The 12,557-nt window shown below is 46.7% G+C and overlaps 1 protein-coding gene across 2 annotated transcripts in view; it reads right to left on the reverse strand.

Annotated features, from left to right (window-relative positions):
* The window catches only part of DYSF (dysferlin), a 201,087-nt gene that overhangs the window by 155,118 nt on the left and 33,412 nt on the right, over positions 1–12,557 (reverse strand). For both annotated transcript variants that reach the window (XM_063135826.1, XM_063135825.1), the window contains exons 4-6: positions 8,849–8,954; positions 2,384–2,498; positions 630–817 (exon numbers count right to left, since the gene is read on the reverse strand). In XM_063135826.1, coding sequence (XP_062991896.1) covers positions 630–817; positions 2,384–2,498; positions 8,849–8,954 — 409 coding nt within the window. The remainder of the gene's footprint in view (positions 1–629; positions 818–2,383; positions 2,499–8,848; positions 8,955–12,557) is intronic.

Raw genomic sequence — 12,557 nt, forward strand, 5'->3', positions numbered from 1 at the left:
GTGCGCATTTTTAACTGCACTATAAAAAAAAATCAGGAAATAAATCACTGTTGTTGTTGCAGTGTGACGCTCTTTACCTAGATTCGAATCAATGAAAATTCGTGTTTATATTTAATGAGGAGCAATCCCGTTATCGTATGCTGTGCTTTTGCTGTTTTCACGCATACACCTTGCAGAACGTTTTTAATTCCACAGTTAGGAGATGCCCAGGTTTCATGTTTTTAAAAGGAAGTTGTAGCCATGGAGAACAAAGTGAGCATGCAAAACAGTGCCTAATGCAACACACACACACACACACACACACACTCAATTTGGTGCCCTCCATGTGGGTTGCACTAGAGCAGCCTTCCTCAACCTGGGGCCCTCCAGATGTGTTGGACTACAACTCCCAGAATGCCCCAGCCGGCTCCGGCTGGGGCATTCTGGGAGATGCAGTCCAACACATCTGGAGCGCCCCAAGTTGAGGAAGGCTGCACTAGAGCCACCGTGGCCTTTGCAAAGTCCTTCTGCCAAGGGGCAGGAAGTCAGACTAGAAAGTGGGTCATTGATGAGTTCAGGCACAAAGGTCAGGATTAGACCCAGGGAGAGGCACAAGCCACCCAAATGTGGGCCTGGTGATAGCTGTTCACCTGGAAGTCCTGGGGTTTGTTGGAGAGCAGCTTTTTAGAAGTGGTCTTCCTCCTCTTGATCCCATGTACGATGTGTGATGGAGGCTTCTTGGGAAAGGAGGGCTGATCTGGGGCAGAAGGCCCAGTGGAAGGCTCAGCTTCGTCTCCGGTCCCAAGCTGGTCTTCAGCCTCTTCCTCTCCAGCCGTATCTGCAGGAAAGAGAAGAATTATTTATTATTTATTTTATTTAAAACATTTATATCTCACCCTATATCACTAAGATCTCTGAGCGGCGTACAGATAAAAACATACAGTATAAAACAATAAATATGCACAGTTAAAAACAAATTAAACCATGATCCAAGTTAAAACAATATATAATTTAAAAGCAGTTAAAGCAGTTAAAACAACGTGCCAGTGAGTTTAACCATCAAAGGCTTTGTTAAAAAGCCATGTTTTTACTTGGCATCGAAATGCAGTCAATGTTTGTGCCAATCAGGCCTCCCAGGGGAGGGCATTCCACAGTCGGGGTGCCCCCACAGAGAAAGAATGCTTGCTTGGTTAAAAGATGTATATCTTGTCTTTGAAGAGACATGTTCAGGGCAGTTCACAAACAATACATTATTTTAAAAATCCAAAACAAATACAAGCCAGTTTACCTGAAAGATCCTCTCCTCCTATACATACCTGCTCAGACACTGATTGTCTTCAGAGGTACTCAACTGGGTGCCCCTGGCAAATGAAGTGAGGCAGGTGGCTACTAAGGAGAGGGCCTTTTCGGTGGTGGCTTCCCAGTTATGGAATATCCTACCCAGGCAGACCTACCTGGCACCTATGATATGGTCTTTTTGGCACAAGGTGAAGACCACTTTATTCTCCAAGGCATTTTAGTTCTTCCATTTTTTCCCCTTAAATTTGTTGTTGATGATGATAATGATGATGATTTCGATCTTTACCCTACTACTGGTTTTTACTTTGGTGTTATACTACAGTTTTAAAGTTGTTGTTGTTGTTGTTGTTGTTGTTATTATTATTATTATTAAGATTTATTTATAAAGTGCCATCAATTTTCATGGTGCTGTACAGAAACATTTTGTATTATGTTTTATCATCCTGCTGTATTGTACGGTTTTAACAGTTGGAAACTATCCAGAGAGCTTCGTCTATTGAGCAATATAAAAATGAAAGAAAGAAAGAAAGAAAGAAAGAAAGAAAGAAAGAAAGAAAGACAGCAAAACCATAATTACAGTGGCATCAAAACATGATGAACGGCCAGCTGAGATTATAACAAACATCAGCAATTGAAAAGCCTGGGAAAATAAAAAGGTCTTCGCTTGGCAACATAGGTGCCAGTGGGACTTCCGTGGGCAGAGAATTCCACAAGTGTGTTTTTATAATGTGAACCACCGGCTAGCTGCAATTACCAAATGCACTACGGAATGGCCCAATACCCTTCATACCTCAGCTGAGATCTAAACACAGATGTGTGTTTAGATTCCCTTCTGCTTGAGCTCCCAGGGCAACGTGAAATACAAAGAATGCAATAATCAAGTGCACGTATCAAAAGGAACAGCAACATTTGCCTGGCCATTGCTGAAGACAGAAATCTGGACCAGATGGATTTCCAGCCTGATCCAAGATAAGGAGGAGGAAGAGGAGGAGGAGGAGGAGGAGGAGGGAGGAGGAGGAGGAGGAGGAGGAGGAGGAGGAGGAGGAGATGATAAAGGAGAAGAAGGAGAAGCCAGTGCAGACTGTGGGGGAAATACCCTACTTACCTGTCATTGTGTCCAGCTCCGTGGGAGTTGGATTTGGCTCAGGAGGGGCAGGAGGGGGGAACAAAGGAGCAGCCCCAGGAGGTGGAATATAGGAGACTTGCAGGATCAGACATGCCTGAGAAACAAAGAAGAAACCAGCTGGAAGAAGGATATGGTGAGTTTGGACCGAGCATACCTGCATACTCCCTGCAAGCGATGCTTCCACTCAGGCCTTAGCTAGACCTAAGGTTTATCCCGGGATCGTCCCGGGGTCATCCCTGTTCATGTAAATGACACACAGGGTATCCCGGGAGCAGGCAGGGATGATCCCGGGATGACCCTGGGATAAACCTTAGGTCTAGCTAATGCCTCAGTTTGATGCTTCAACTAACTTTAAATGCCAAGGGTTCAATCCTCAGAGTCCTAAAGTATTAGGAGAAACGTCTTGACAGTAACAGAAGTTTGGTAATGGAACCAGTTTCCTTGAGGGCTGGTAAGCCTCACTGGGGTTCTCCAGGCAGAGGCTGGGCAGACATCACTCCGCGTTGCTCTAGCTCCATTGACCAGCAAGTAGAACCAATGACCCACAAGACCCCCTCCATCCCTAGAATTCTGTGAACCCCCACTGAAATGAGTGGATTTGGTTCACTCTGCCCTGACTGCCGCTATGTCCCAGGAAATATCCTGAAGAGAAAACACACACACACACACCAGATGTGCTGAAATGTGGCCATGTTGAAATGGCCACTTTTCATTATTATTTTCAAGGAAAAGCAGATATATCAAAACTGTTTTGCAGATTCCTCTACCGCCTATTGCCCCCTTCACTCACTCATTCCCCACAAAGAGGACAATGGAGGCTTCTCTTGCACAAATATATATATTCTTCTAGGCTAAGTGGGCAGGCGTCCCTTGCCTCCTTGCTCTACCAGGGTAAGGGTTGCTTCCTGGTGGACATGTTTTATGTGTCACCTCTGAGTCACATCAATTCTCCTCCACAGCAAACTGCTGCATGTCCAACTGGGGACAGGAGCACCAAAGCAGCAGCCCCCAGGGCCAAACCCTTCCGCTAGGAAGCGCCTGTTTCTGCAAGCAAAATGTTGGTGCTGATCTTCAAAGCCCTGAATGGCTTAGGACCAGTCTACCTGAAGGAGCAACTTCTCTCTTGTGCGCCTGCCCAATTGCTAAGGTCATCTCCAGAGACTCTTCTTCTCTCGGTGCTGCAGCCCACAGTGGTACAACGTGTGGCTACCAGGGAAAGAGCCTTCTCCATGGAGGCCCCCCACCTCCTTCCCAGGGAAATGCGCCTGGCATCTTCACTGCATATGTTTCAAAGCCAGGTTAAGACCCTCCTCTTCCAGCAGGCATTAAACTCCTAAACATTTAAACTCCTAACATTGACCCAGTGCTCGTCAACATTTTTATTAATGATTTGGACGAGGAGGTGCAAGGAACGCTTATCAGATTTGTAGATGACACAAAATTGGGTGGGATAGCTAATACCCTGGAAGACAAAAACAAACGTCAGAGTGATCTTGATAGGCTGGAGTGCTGGGCTGAAAACAACAGGATGGCATTTAATAGGGATAAATGCCAAATTCTACATCTAGGAAATAGAAACCAAATGCACAGTTACAAGATGGGGGATACTTGGCTCAGCAATACTACAAACGAGAAGGATCTTGGAATTGTTGTAGATCACAAGCTGAATAGGAGCCAACAGTGCGATATGGCTGCAAGATAGGCCAATGCTATTTTGGGCTGCATTAATAGAAGTATAGCTTCCAAATCACGGGAGGTACTGGTTCCTCTCTACTCGGCCCTGGTTAGGCCTCATCTAGAGTATTGCGTCCAGTTCTGGGCTCCACAAGCTGGAGCGTGTTCAGAGGAGGGCAACCAGAATGATCAGCGGTCTGGAAACAAAGCCCTATGAAGAGAGACCGAGAGAACTGGGCATGTTTATCCTGGAGAAGAGAAGGCTGAGGGGAGACATGATAGCACTCTTCAAATACTTAAAAGGTTGTCCCACAGAGGAGGGCCAGGATCTCTTCTCAATCCTCCCAGAGTGCAGGACACAGAATAACTCGCTCAAGTTAAAGGAAGCCAGATTCCAGCTGGACATCAGGAAAAACTTCCTGACTGTTAGAGCAGTACGACAATGGAACCAGTTACCTAGGGAGGTTGTGGGCTCTCCCACACTAGAGGCCTTCAAGAGGCAGCTGGACAACCATCTGTCAGGGATGCTTTAGGGGGGATTCCTGCATTGAGCAGGGGGTTGGACTCGATGGCCTTGTAGGCCCCTTCCAACTCTGCTATTCTATGCTTCTATGAATTAATCAGGGCCAAACTAGACCTGACATTAATTGCATAGAGGCGATGATGTGCACATTTTTGTTCTGCAAATTGCAGGGGGGCGGGTTGCAGCGCTGAGGCCGCTCAGGTTTCCTCTTGGCTTCTATTTGCATAGCCAAAAACATGCCAGTCACTGCTTCGTGTTGTATGAAATCTGCTGAGCCAGATGTACAGGAAGCAAGAGAGAGAGGAAGAGAGAGAGAGAGAGAGAGAGAGAGAGAGAGAGAGAGAGAGAGAGAGAGAGAGAGAGAGAGAGAGATTTGATGCTGTCTCTAGAAGTCCGGGAGTCCCTCAAGACACAAAGGGAGCGGAGCTCCACACAGATCCCGATGAACATCTTTTTACCCTAACGAGACACTAAAAAGGTGCTGTTGCAATTCAACAATCCACCACTTGGTGTCAGCCCTCACCCACAGAGCTCACGGCTGGGCACGAAGCCTCCGTCCAGAATCAGAAGCCAAATGGGCAAGGTCCTGTGTGGGTGGTGGATTTGGCCGACTATCTGGACCCATTTCAAACAGGGTTCAGGCCAGGTTTGGGGTGGGAATAGCCTTGGTATGGATCCATATGATGACCTGTGTTGGGAGGGAGACAAGGGGGGCGCGATCTCTTCTCCCCGATCTCTGGGTGGCTTTCGGTACCATTAACTGTGGTGTCCGTCTAGGGCGATGGTCTGAGTTGGGAGTGGGAGGCACGGCGTCGCAGGGATTTTGCTCCCTACTTGGATGGTCAACTCCAGATGGGGTTTTGGGGGGAATATTGCTCAGCCCCATGGATTCCCCAGTAAGGAGTTCCACAGGGATTGGCATGGACAGAAGTTGATAACAGTTGAGCGGGTGTGTTAAACGCAAGAACGTCTACAGCAGAGAAAGAACGTAAAAACTGCTGCATTTGGCTGTTTTAGCTGACGGTATTTGGACTTGTGGTTCACGGATGTTATTCTGTTTCAGGAGCTCCTGAAGAAGGATCGGGAGATCCCAAGCGTCGAGCTTTTGATACAGTTAGTCCTTTTACAACAATACAATTTTTAAAGATTGAAGATACATGTAACAAAAAATAAAAACCTTTTTCCATTTTCCAACACTAGAGACTATCTCTTCTTTTTCATTGGATTCGCATCATGTTTTTCCCCTCCTTCATTTTGACGAGTGCCTCATGCTGTTTAACATCTACATGAAACAGTAAAGTGGGGTCATCCGAAGTTTTGGGGAGCATTGTCATCAGTATGCTGATGACACACAGGTTTACTTCTCCTCCGTCATCAGGGAGGCCGTGGATGTGCCGGTGCCTGGGGGCTTTGTTGACAACATCAGGTTGCCACTGTGTTTAAGGAACCCCCGCGCGCTTTCTCTGCTCTGGGGTGGCAGCAGCTAATCCCGACACGGGGGGGGGGGGGGCTTTCCGGCAGCCATTCGGCTCACCAGTCCCACCCCTGCCCAGGCAAACGGGGACCGACCAGGGATTTCCACCCACCCAGGGACGCCTCCGCCATGACACCAGAGCGAGGTTAGACAGCGAACATGCCATATTCACTTCGCTCCAGTGAAACATCGGGGTACGTCCCCAACTTTTTAAAATCAAAGCTTTGCGGGAAAGACCTGCGATGGGTGTTGCTTCATAAAACTGACGCAGCACCGCCACGCAGTGACCATGAGACTTTCAAAGCATCTAGGCAGCCCCCTTGGTTGCAACAATGGACTGCATGAGGGCTAATAAATTGAAGCTCAACCCAGACAAGACTGAGATGCTGTTAGTGGGTGGTAGTGCTGACCGGATGTAGGGTGCTCAACCTGTTCTGGATGGGGTTGCACTCCCTCTGAGGGGGCAGGTTTGTAGCTTGGGGGTTCTCCTTGAACCATCTCTGTCACTTGAGGCTCACGTGGCCTCGATAGCAGAGTCCCTTCTACCAGCTTTGGTTGGTGGCCCAGCTATGCCCGTATCTGGACAGGGATAAACTGGCTTCAGTAGTCTATGCTCTAATAAATCCCAAGTTAGATTACTGCAATGCGCTCTGCGTGGGACTGCCTTTGAAGATGGTTCAGAAATTGCAGTTTGTGCCAAATGCGGCAACCAGATTGATGGAAGGGACCTGGAGTTCTGAACTAAAATGATAAAGGGGCCAGAGCAACTTCCCTCTGTGGAAAAGGTTACAACTTCTGGGACTGTTTAGCTTAGAGAAAAGGTGAGTGAGAGGAGACGTGACAGAGGTGTACAAAATTACGCATGGTGTGGACAAAGTGGATAGGGAGACATTTTTCTTCTTCTCCTCTCATAATACATGAAACCAATGAGGGCATCTGCGTCCAGTTCCGGGCTCCACAATTCAAGAAGGACGCAGACAAGCTGGAGTGTGTTCAGAGCAGGGCAACCAGGATGATCAGGGGTCTGGAAGCAAAGCCCTATGAAGAGAGACTGAAAGAATTGGGCATGTTTAGCATGGAGAAGAGAAGATGGAGGGGAGACATGATAGCACTCTTAAAATACTTGAAAGGTTGTCACACAGAGGGGGGCCAGGATCTCTTCTCGATCCTCCCAGAGTGCAGGACACGGAATAACGGGCTCAAGTTAAAGGAAGCCAGATTCCAGCTGGACATCAGGAAAAACTTCCTGACTGTTAGAGCAGTACGACAATGGGACAAGTTACCTAGGGAGGTGGTGGGCTCTCCCACACTGGAGGCATTCAAGAGGCAGCTGGACAACCCTCTGTCAGGGATGCTTTAGGGTGGATTCCTGCATTGAGCAGGGGGTTGGACTCGGCCTTGTAGGCCCCTTCCGATTCTGCTATTCTATGATCCACAGCCAGCTTGGTCAATACACCTCATCCTACCCTGTTACTCCTCCTCTGAAGGCCCTGAGAAGGAGGAGGCTGAAACTCTGAGATGAAACCCACAAGCCGTATTTCCAGAGCTCTTTTCAGATCCTGTTAATCCAACCGCAGGGCAGGCAATGGAAAGAAGCCAGCAGTGAGGAACTGTCCATCAAACAAAAGAGCCCTCGAGGGACCTGGAGTAGGAAGCAGCCAAGTTCCTCCCCAACAAACATCCTCCCCACTGAGCAACGCATAATGACTTCCCCCACCCTGCCTTTGCAGACCCAACATCATAAGCTTGGCTAAAAGATGCCCAAAGGAGACTCCACAGAGGAAACCATCTTTAAGAAGTAGAGGAAGACCTGCGGTCGCTGATGGAAAAGAAGAGGCTGCATTAATAGAAGCATAGTTTCCAAATCACGTGAGGTCCTGGTTCCTCTCTATTTGGCCCTGGTTAGGCCAAATCTAGAGTATTGCGTCCAGTTCTGGGCTCCACAATTCAAGAAGGACGAAGACAAGCTGGAGGGGGTTCAGAGGAGGGCAACCAGGATGATCACGGGTCTGGAAACAAAGCCCTATGAAGAGAGACTGAAAGAACTGGGCATGTTTAGCCTGGAGAAGACAAGATGGAGGGGAGACATGAGAGCACTCTTCAAATACTTGAAAGGTTGTCACACAGAGGAGGGTCAGAATCTCTTCTCGATTCTCCCAGAGTGCAGGACACGGAATAATGGGCTCAAGTTAAAGGAAGCCAGATTCCAGCTGGACATCAGGAAAAACTTCCTGACTGTTAGAGCAGTACGACAATGGAACCAGTTACCTATGGAGGTTGTAGGCTCTCCCACACTAGAGGCATTCAAGAGGCAGCTGGACAACCATCTGTCAGGGATGCTTTAGGGTGGATTCCTGCATTGAACAGGCGGTTGGACTCGATGGCCTTAGAGGCCCCTTCCAACTCTACTATTCTATGATTCTATGAAAAAGAAGATATGCTCATCCCTTCTTTACCCAAATTGGAAGTGGAAATTTGGAGCTGCTTGTACATTTGGAGGGCCATTTCCCACATGGCTCTGAAGGCTTTCCCGCCTGTCAATGATGCCAAAGAGCCTCCGCCTGCTTTCTGTCCCCTCCGCCATCCCCAAAGGGCAATCGGCCCCACTTCCAGGGGGAACCTGTGTGGGTCACACGGTCGCACTGGGGCCTTGGAAAAAACCCCGCTGTCTAACTAGAGGACCCTCAGCGAAGTGGATAGAGGTTGTGCGTCAGCACAAGCGCTGACAACCACAGATCCGCGTGGCCCCGCCCCCGCCACGAAAGGGTCTTACCCCTGTGCTCTGCCTCTTAGCATCCAGCAAAGGGGCATTGAAGCTGGCGGCTAGGTTGGGAGAAGCCAGGACGTCTCGCAGGGGCACGTGGGCTTCGCCCAGGAACCTTGAAAAAAGAAGAAGAGCCCACAGTTACCAGGAAGACACGAAGTTCACAGTGAGCTCACAGTAGACACCAAAAACATTTTGGACGCATTTAAGGTTCAGCACAACTTAAAACAAACAGTTAAAATGTTGAGCATTTTCACATTTTGATGTAAGTTGTTATTTTATTTTAAGCACACTCACAGATGAACCTCAGCTTTTACTCATGCCAGGCCTTAAAGTATTATTTTGCAATATCCTAATGTAGGAGAGAAGGCTGGTTCAGAAGACCCCGAAGGAATAAGTCATTGCCCAACGGGGGAGGGGGATGTTTGCCGAGGTGCTTGATCAAGCGCTTGATGAAGAGATTCAACCCCCGGGTATTCCCAGAGGAGCTAGAAGCCACTGATAGCATTAAACCTCCTTTGAATGTGTCTGATCCCCATTAAAGTACAACAAACAGAAGGCTGTGGTTGCAATAGCAAAACACAACGGGGGTGCTTGGCACTCAACCACAATACCTGACGGAACGCCTCTCCCGACATGAACCTACCCGCTCACTGCGCTCAACACTAAGGTCCTCTCTGAGTGCCTGCTCCGAGGGAAGCTCAGAGGATGGCAAGAAGGGAGAGGGCCTTCTCAGTGGTGGCCCCTCGACTGTGGAATGATCACTCCGATGAGGCTTGCCTGGTGCCAACATAGAATTTCTTCGATTCTAAGACCCCATCGATTGTAAGACACTCACTAATTTCAGTACCACCAACAGAAAAAAAGCTTTGATTCTAAGAAATAATAAACGCACCTGCAATTCTAAGACTCACCCTGTTTTTAGAGATGTTTATATGGGGAAAAAGTGTGTCTTAGAATCGAAGAAATTAAGCAGGGGGTTGGACTCGATGGCTTTGTAGGCCCCTTCCAACTCTGCTATTCTATGATTCTATGATTCTATGAAATACAGTTGTTACCTTTTCAGCACCAGTTCAAGACTTTTCTCTTCTTCCAGACATTTTAACAGTATTTCAACAGCGTTTAACAACGTTAAGCTTGTTTTAAATGGACCCCAGAATTGTTGTTTTTAAATGGATGCTGCTGTTTTTATGTTTTTGATGTTTTTTTTTAATTTTGTATACTTTTTAATGTTTACTATTTTTATCTGTTGTAAACCGCCCAGAGAGCTTCGGCTATGGGGCGGTATATACATGTAATAAATAAATAAATAAATAAATACTCACATGTGAAGTGAAAAATAGGCAAATTGTATTACTAGTGTGGGTGATATTTACAACAATCCTAGTACATATGCTGTTTGTAATCAAGCGTACAAAAAGATATAATTCTTCTTGCTGATACAGGGCCAATAACGCCTCAAAACAAATCCAACACGGTTAGAAGCCTCCAATATATAAATAAATAAATAAATGATAATCAAGCAGTTGGGAGTATTATGTGGCTGATTCAAACAGGAGAACTACAAGATTAGAGTCGTTGGGAGGGCTCCACCCCAAACTTACAGCCACGGCTCCTTCTATGAATAAGCGTCCAACTGATGAAGACATTGCGAAACAGACACTGTACCGGACACCCGTATTTTATCCAGACGCCTAGAACAGTGAATGTGTTGGGTGGTACAAGATTGTACTTTAACTAAAAAAAAAAAATCTACATGCTGTTTTGTAAAATTCTGTCATTGATAATTAATTGCTGATACAATTGTGTATTATTCTTGTAAAAATTCTTTTTGATTTTTTTAATTTATTTATATATCGGAGGCTTCTTGCCCTGTTGGATTTGTTTTGAGGCGTTATTGGCCCTGTATCAGCAAGAAGAGTTATATCTTTTTGTACACTTGATTACAAACAGCATATGTAGGACTGTTGTAAATATCACCCACACTAGTAATACAATTTGCTTATTTTTCACTTCACATGTGAGTTTTTGTGGTTGAGTGCCAAGCACCCCTATTGTGTTTTGATCCCCATTAAAGCCATCTAAACTGGTGGCCCAGCTCCACATCATGTGAGTTCCAGAGAATAACAGTGTATTTTTGTGGGGGGCGGGATGGACCTGATCTATCCTGAATCTTCTGCCCATCAATTTCATTGGAAGATCCGATTGGATTCTTGTTTTATGAGAGAGTGAAAAATTTCTCTGCCTATTTGCTTATACCATGCATAATTTTATAAACCTCTATCATGTCCACTCCTCTGTCCTCATCTGATTGACAGCATAATCTGTTGCATGTGTGTAAGGTCGTCCCTGTGTGTCCAAACGATGCAAAGCTGATCCCAGGGTCATCAGGGAACGACCTCTCACTTTCCCCAGGATAAAACAGACGGCACTTATCTCAGTATTTCCCACAGCTGATACGCCAGCTGCACCCCTTCCTAGAGTTGGAAGACCTAAAGATGGTGGTGCACACACTGGTAACTTCGAGGCTCGACTTCTGCAATGTGCTCTACATAGGGCTACCTCTGTGCCTAGTCCGGAAACTTCAATTAGTCCAAAATATGGCAGCCAGGCTGGTCACCGGCACATCAGCCCCTGATAGCACGCTCAAGAATGCTGGGAGTTATATTCCAAAACATGTGGTGGGCAGCAGGCTGAGCTATGCCTTTTGTGGGGAATTCTAACCCCCATTGAAATACGTCACTAGAATGTTACCAGTTATGAAGCGTCTTTTTTGTCAGATCTTAAGCAATATTGCCTTCAGGCACCTTACACTGAGATCAATACTTAAGGACATCTTAGTTAAGTATTTCAGAGTCGGAAGGGATCAAATCCTGAACCTCTTTGCATTCAGAGACGCTGACTGAGCTGCGAGGGACCCCTGAACGGACAGTGAGACCATCCCCAGGCCCAAAACAGTATGCTTATTCTGACCTAAGTCCCGCTCGTAAGTGTGTTTAGAACTGCGGCCATAATCTACAGGGAACAACTTCATTTTCTGGATCCATCCATGCTTTCAGCCGGAAAGTCTGTTTACCCACACTTTAAGATATGATGCAAAATGCTGATAAACTGGAAAGGAAACTCGGTTCCCAATCCCAATTTGTCAAATGAATGCATAAATAAATAAATAACCCTGCCTCTGAGCTCCCTGGAGAGGAGCTGACCTTGCCAAGGAAACCAAGTGGTTCCAGCTGGAGACAGACAAGCAGCGGACGGAGGCTGATCCAGCGTTAAAAGGAAGGAGGAAAATAGCTGTGCAGAACACCTTCTTGACTTTGCACACACACACACACACACACACACACTGTTGCAATGAGATCCCTTCTTCGAGAGAGAGTGCTTGCAAGTTCTTCTTCAAAGCTTCTTGGATAACTTCCCCTTCTCCACTTCCCAGCATTGTCTGTACAGGAGAGACGGTCATTTTTTCCCTTCCTGCTCCCTTTCCTTCCTGACACAATATAAATGATGAAGCCGCCTGCCTTAAGCCACCTCCCAAGGAAGGTTAGCAAAGGATAAGCGCAGGGCCAATGCGCGCTGCGTTTCTGAGAAAAGGGTAGAATGTTTTCAGTCAAAAAAAATGGCTGGCTAGCTTAAATCAGTAAGTGAGATCTAGCGTGGGTTTGTGCAAATGCACACAGTCTTCTTGTTCATGTCCTTAACACTCATCTTGTCCTGA

The sequence above is a fragment of the Elgaria multicarinata genome, chromosome 10 (assembly GCF_023053635.1).
Source record: "Elgaria multicarinata webbii isolate HBS135686 ecotype San Diego chromosome 10, rElgMul1.1.pri, whole genome shotgun sequence".
Lineage (NCBI taxonomy): Eukaryota > Metazoa > Chordata > Lepidosauria > Squamata > Anguidae > Elgaria > Elgaria multicarinata.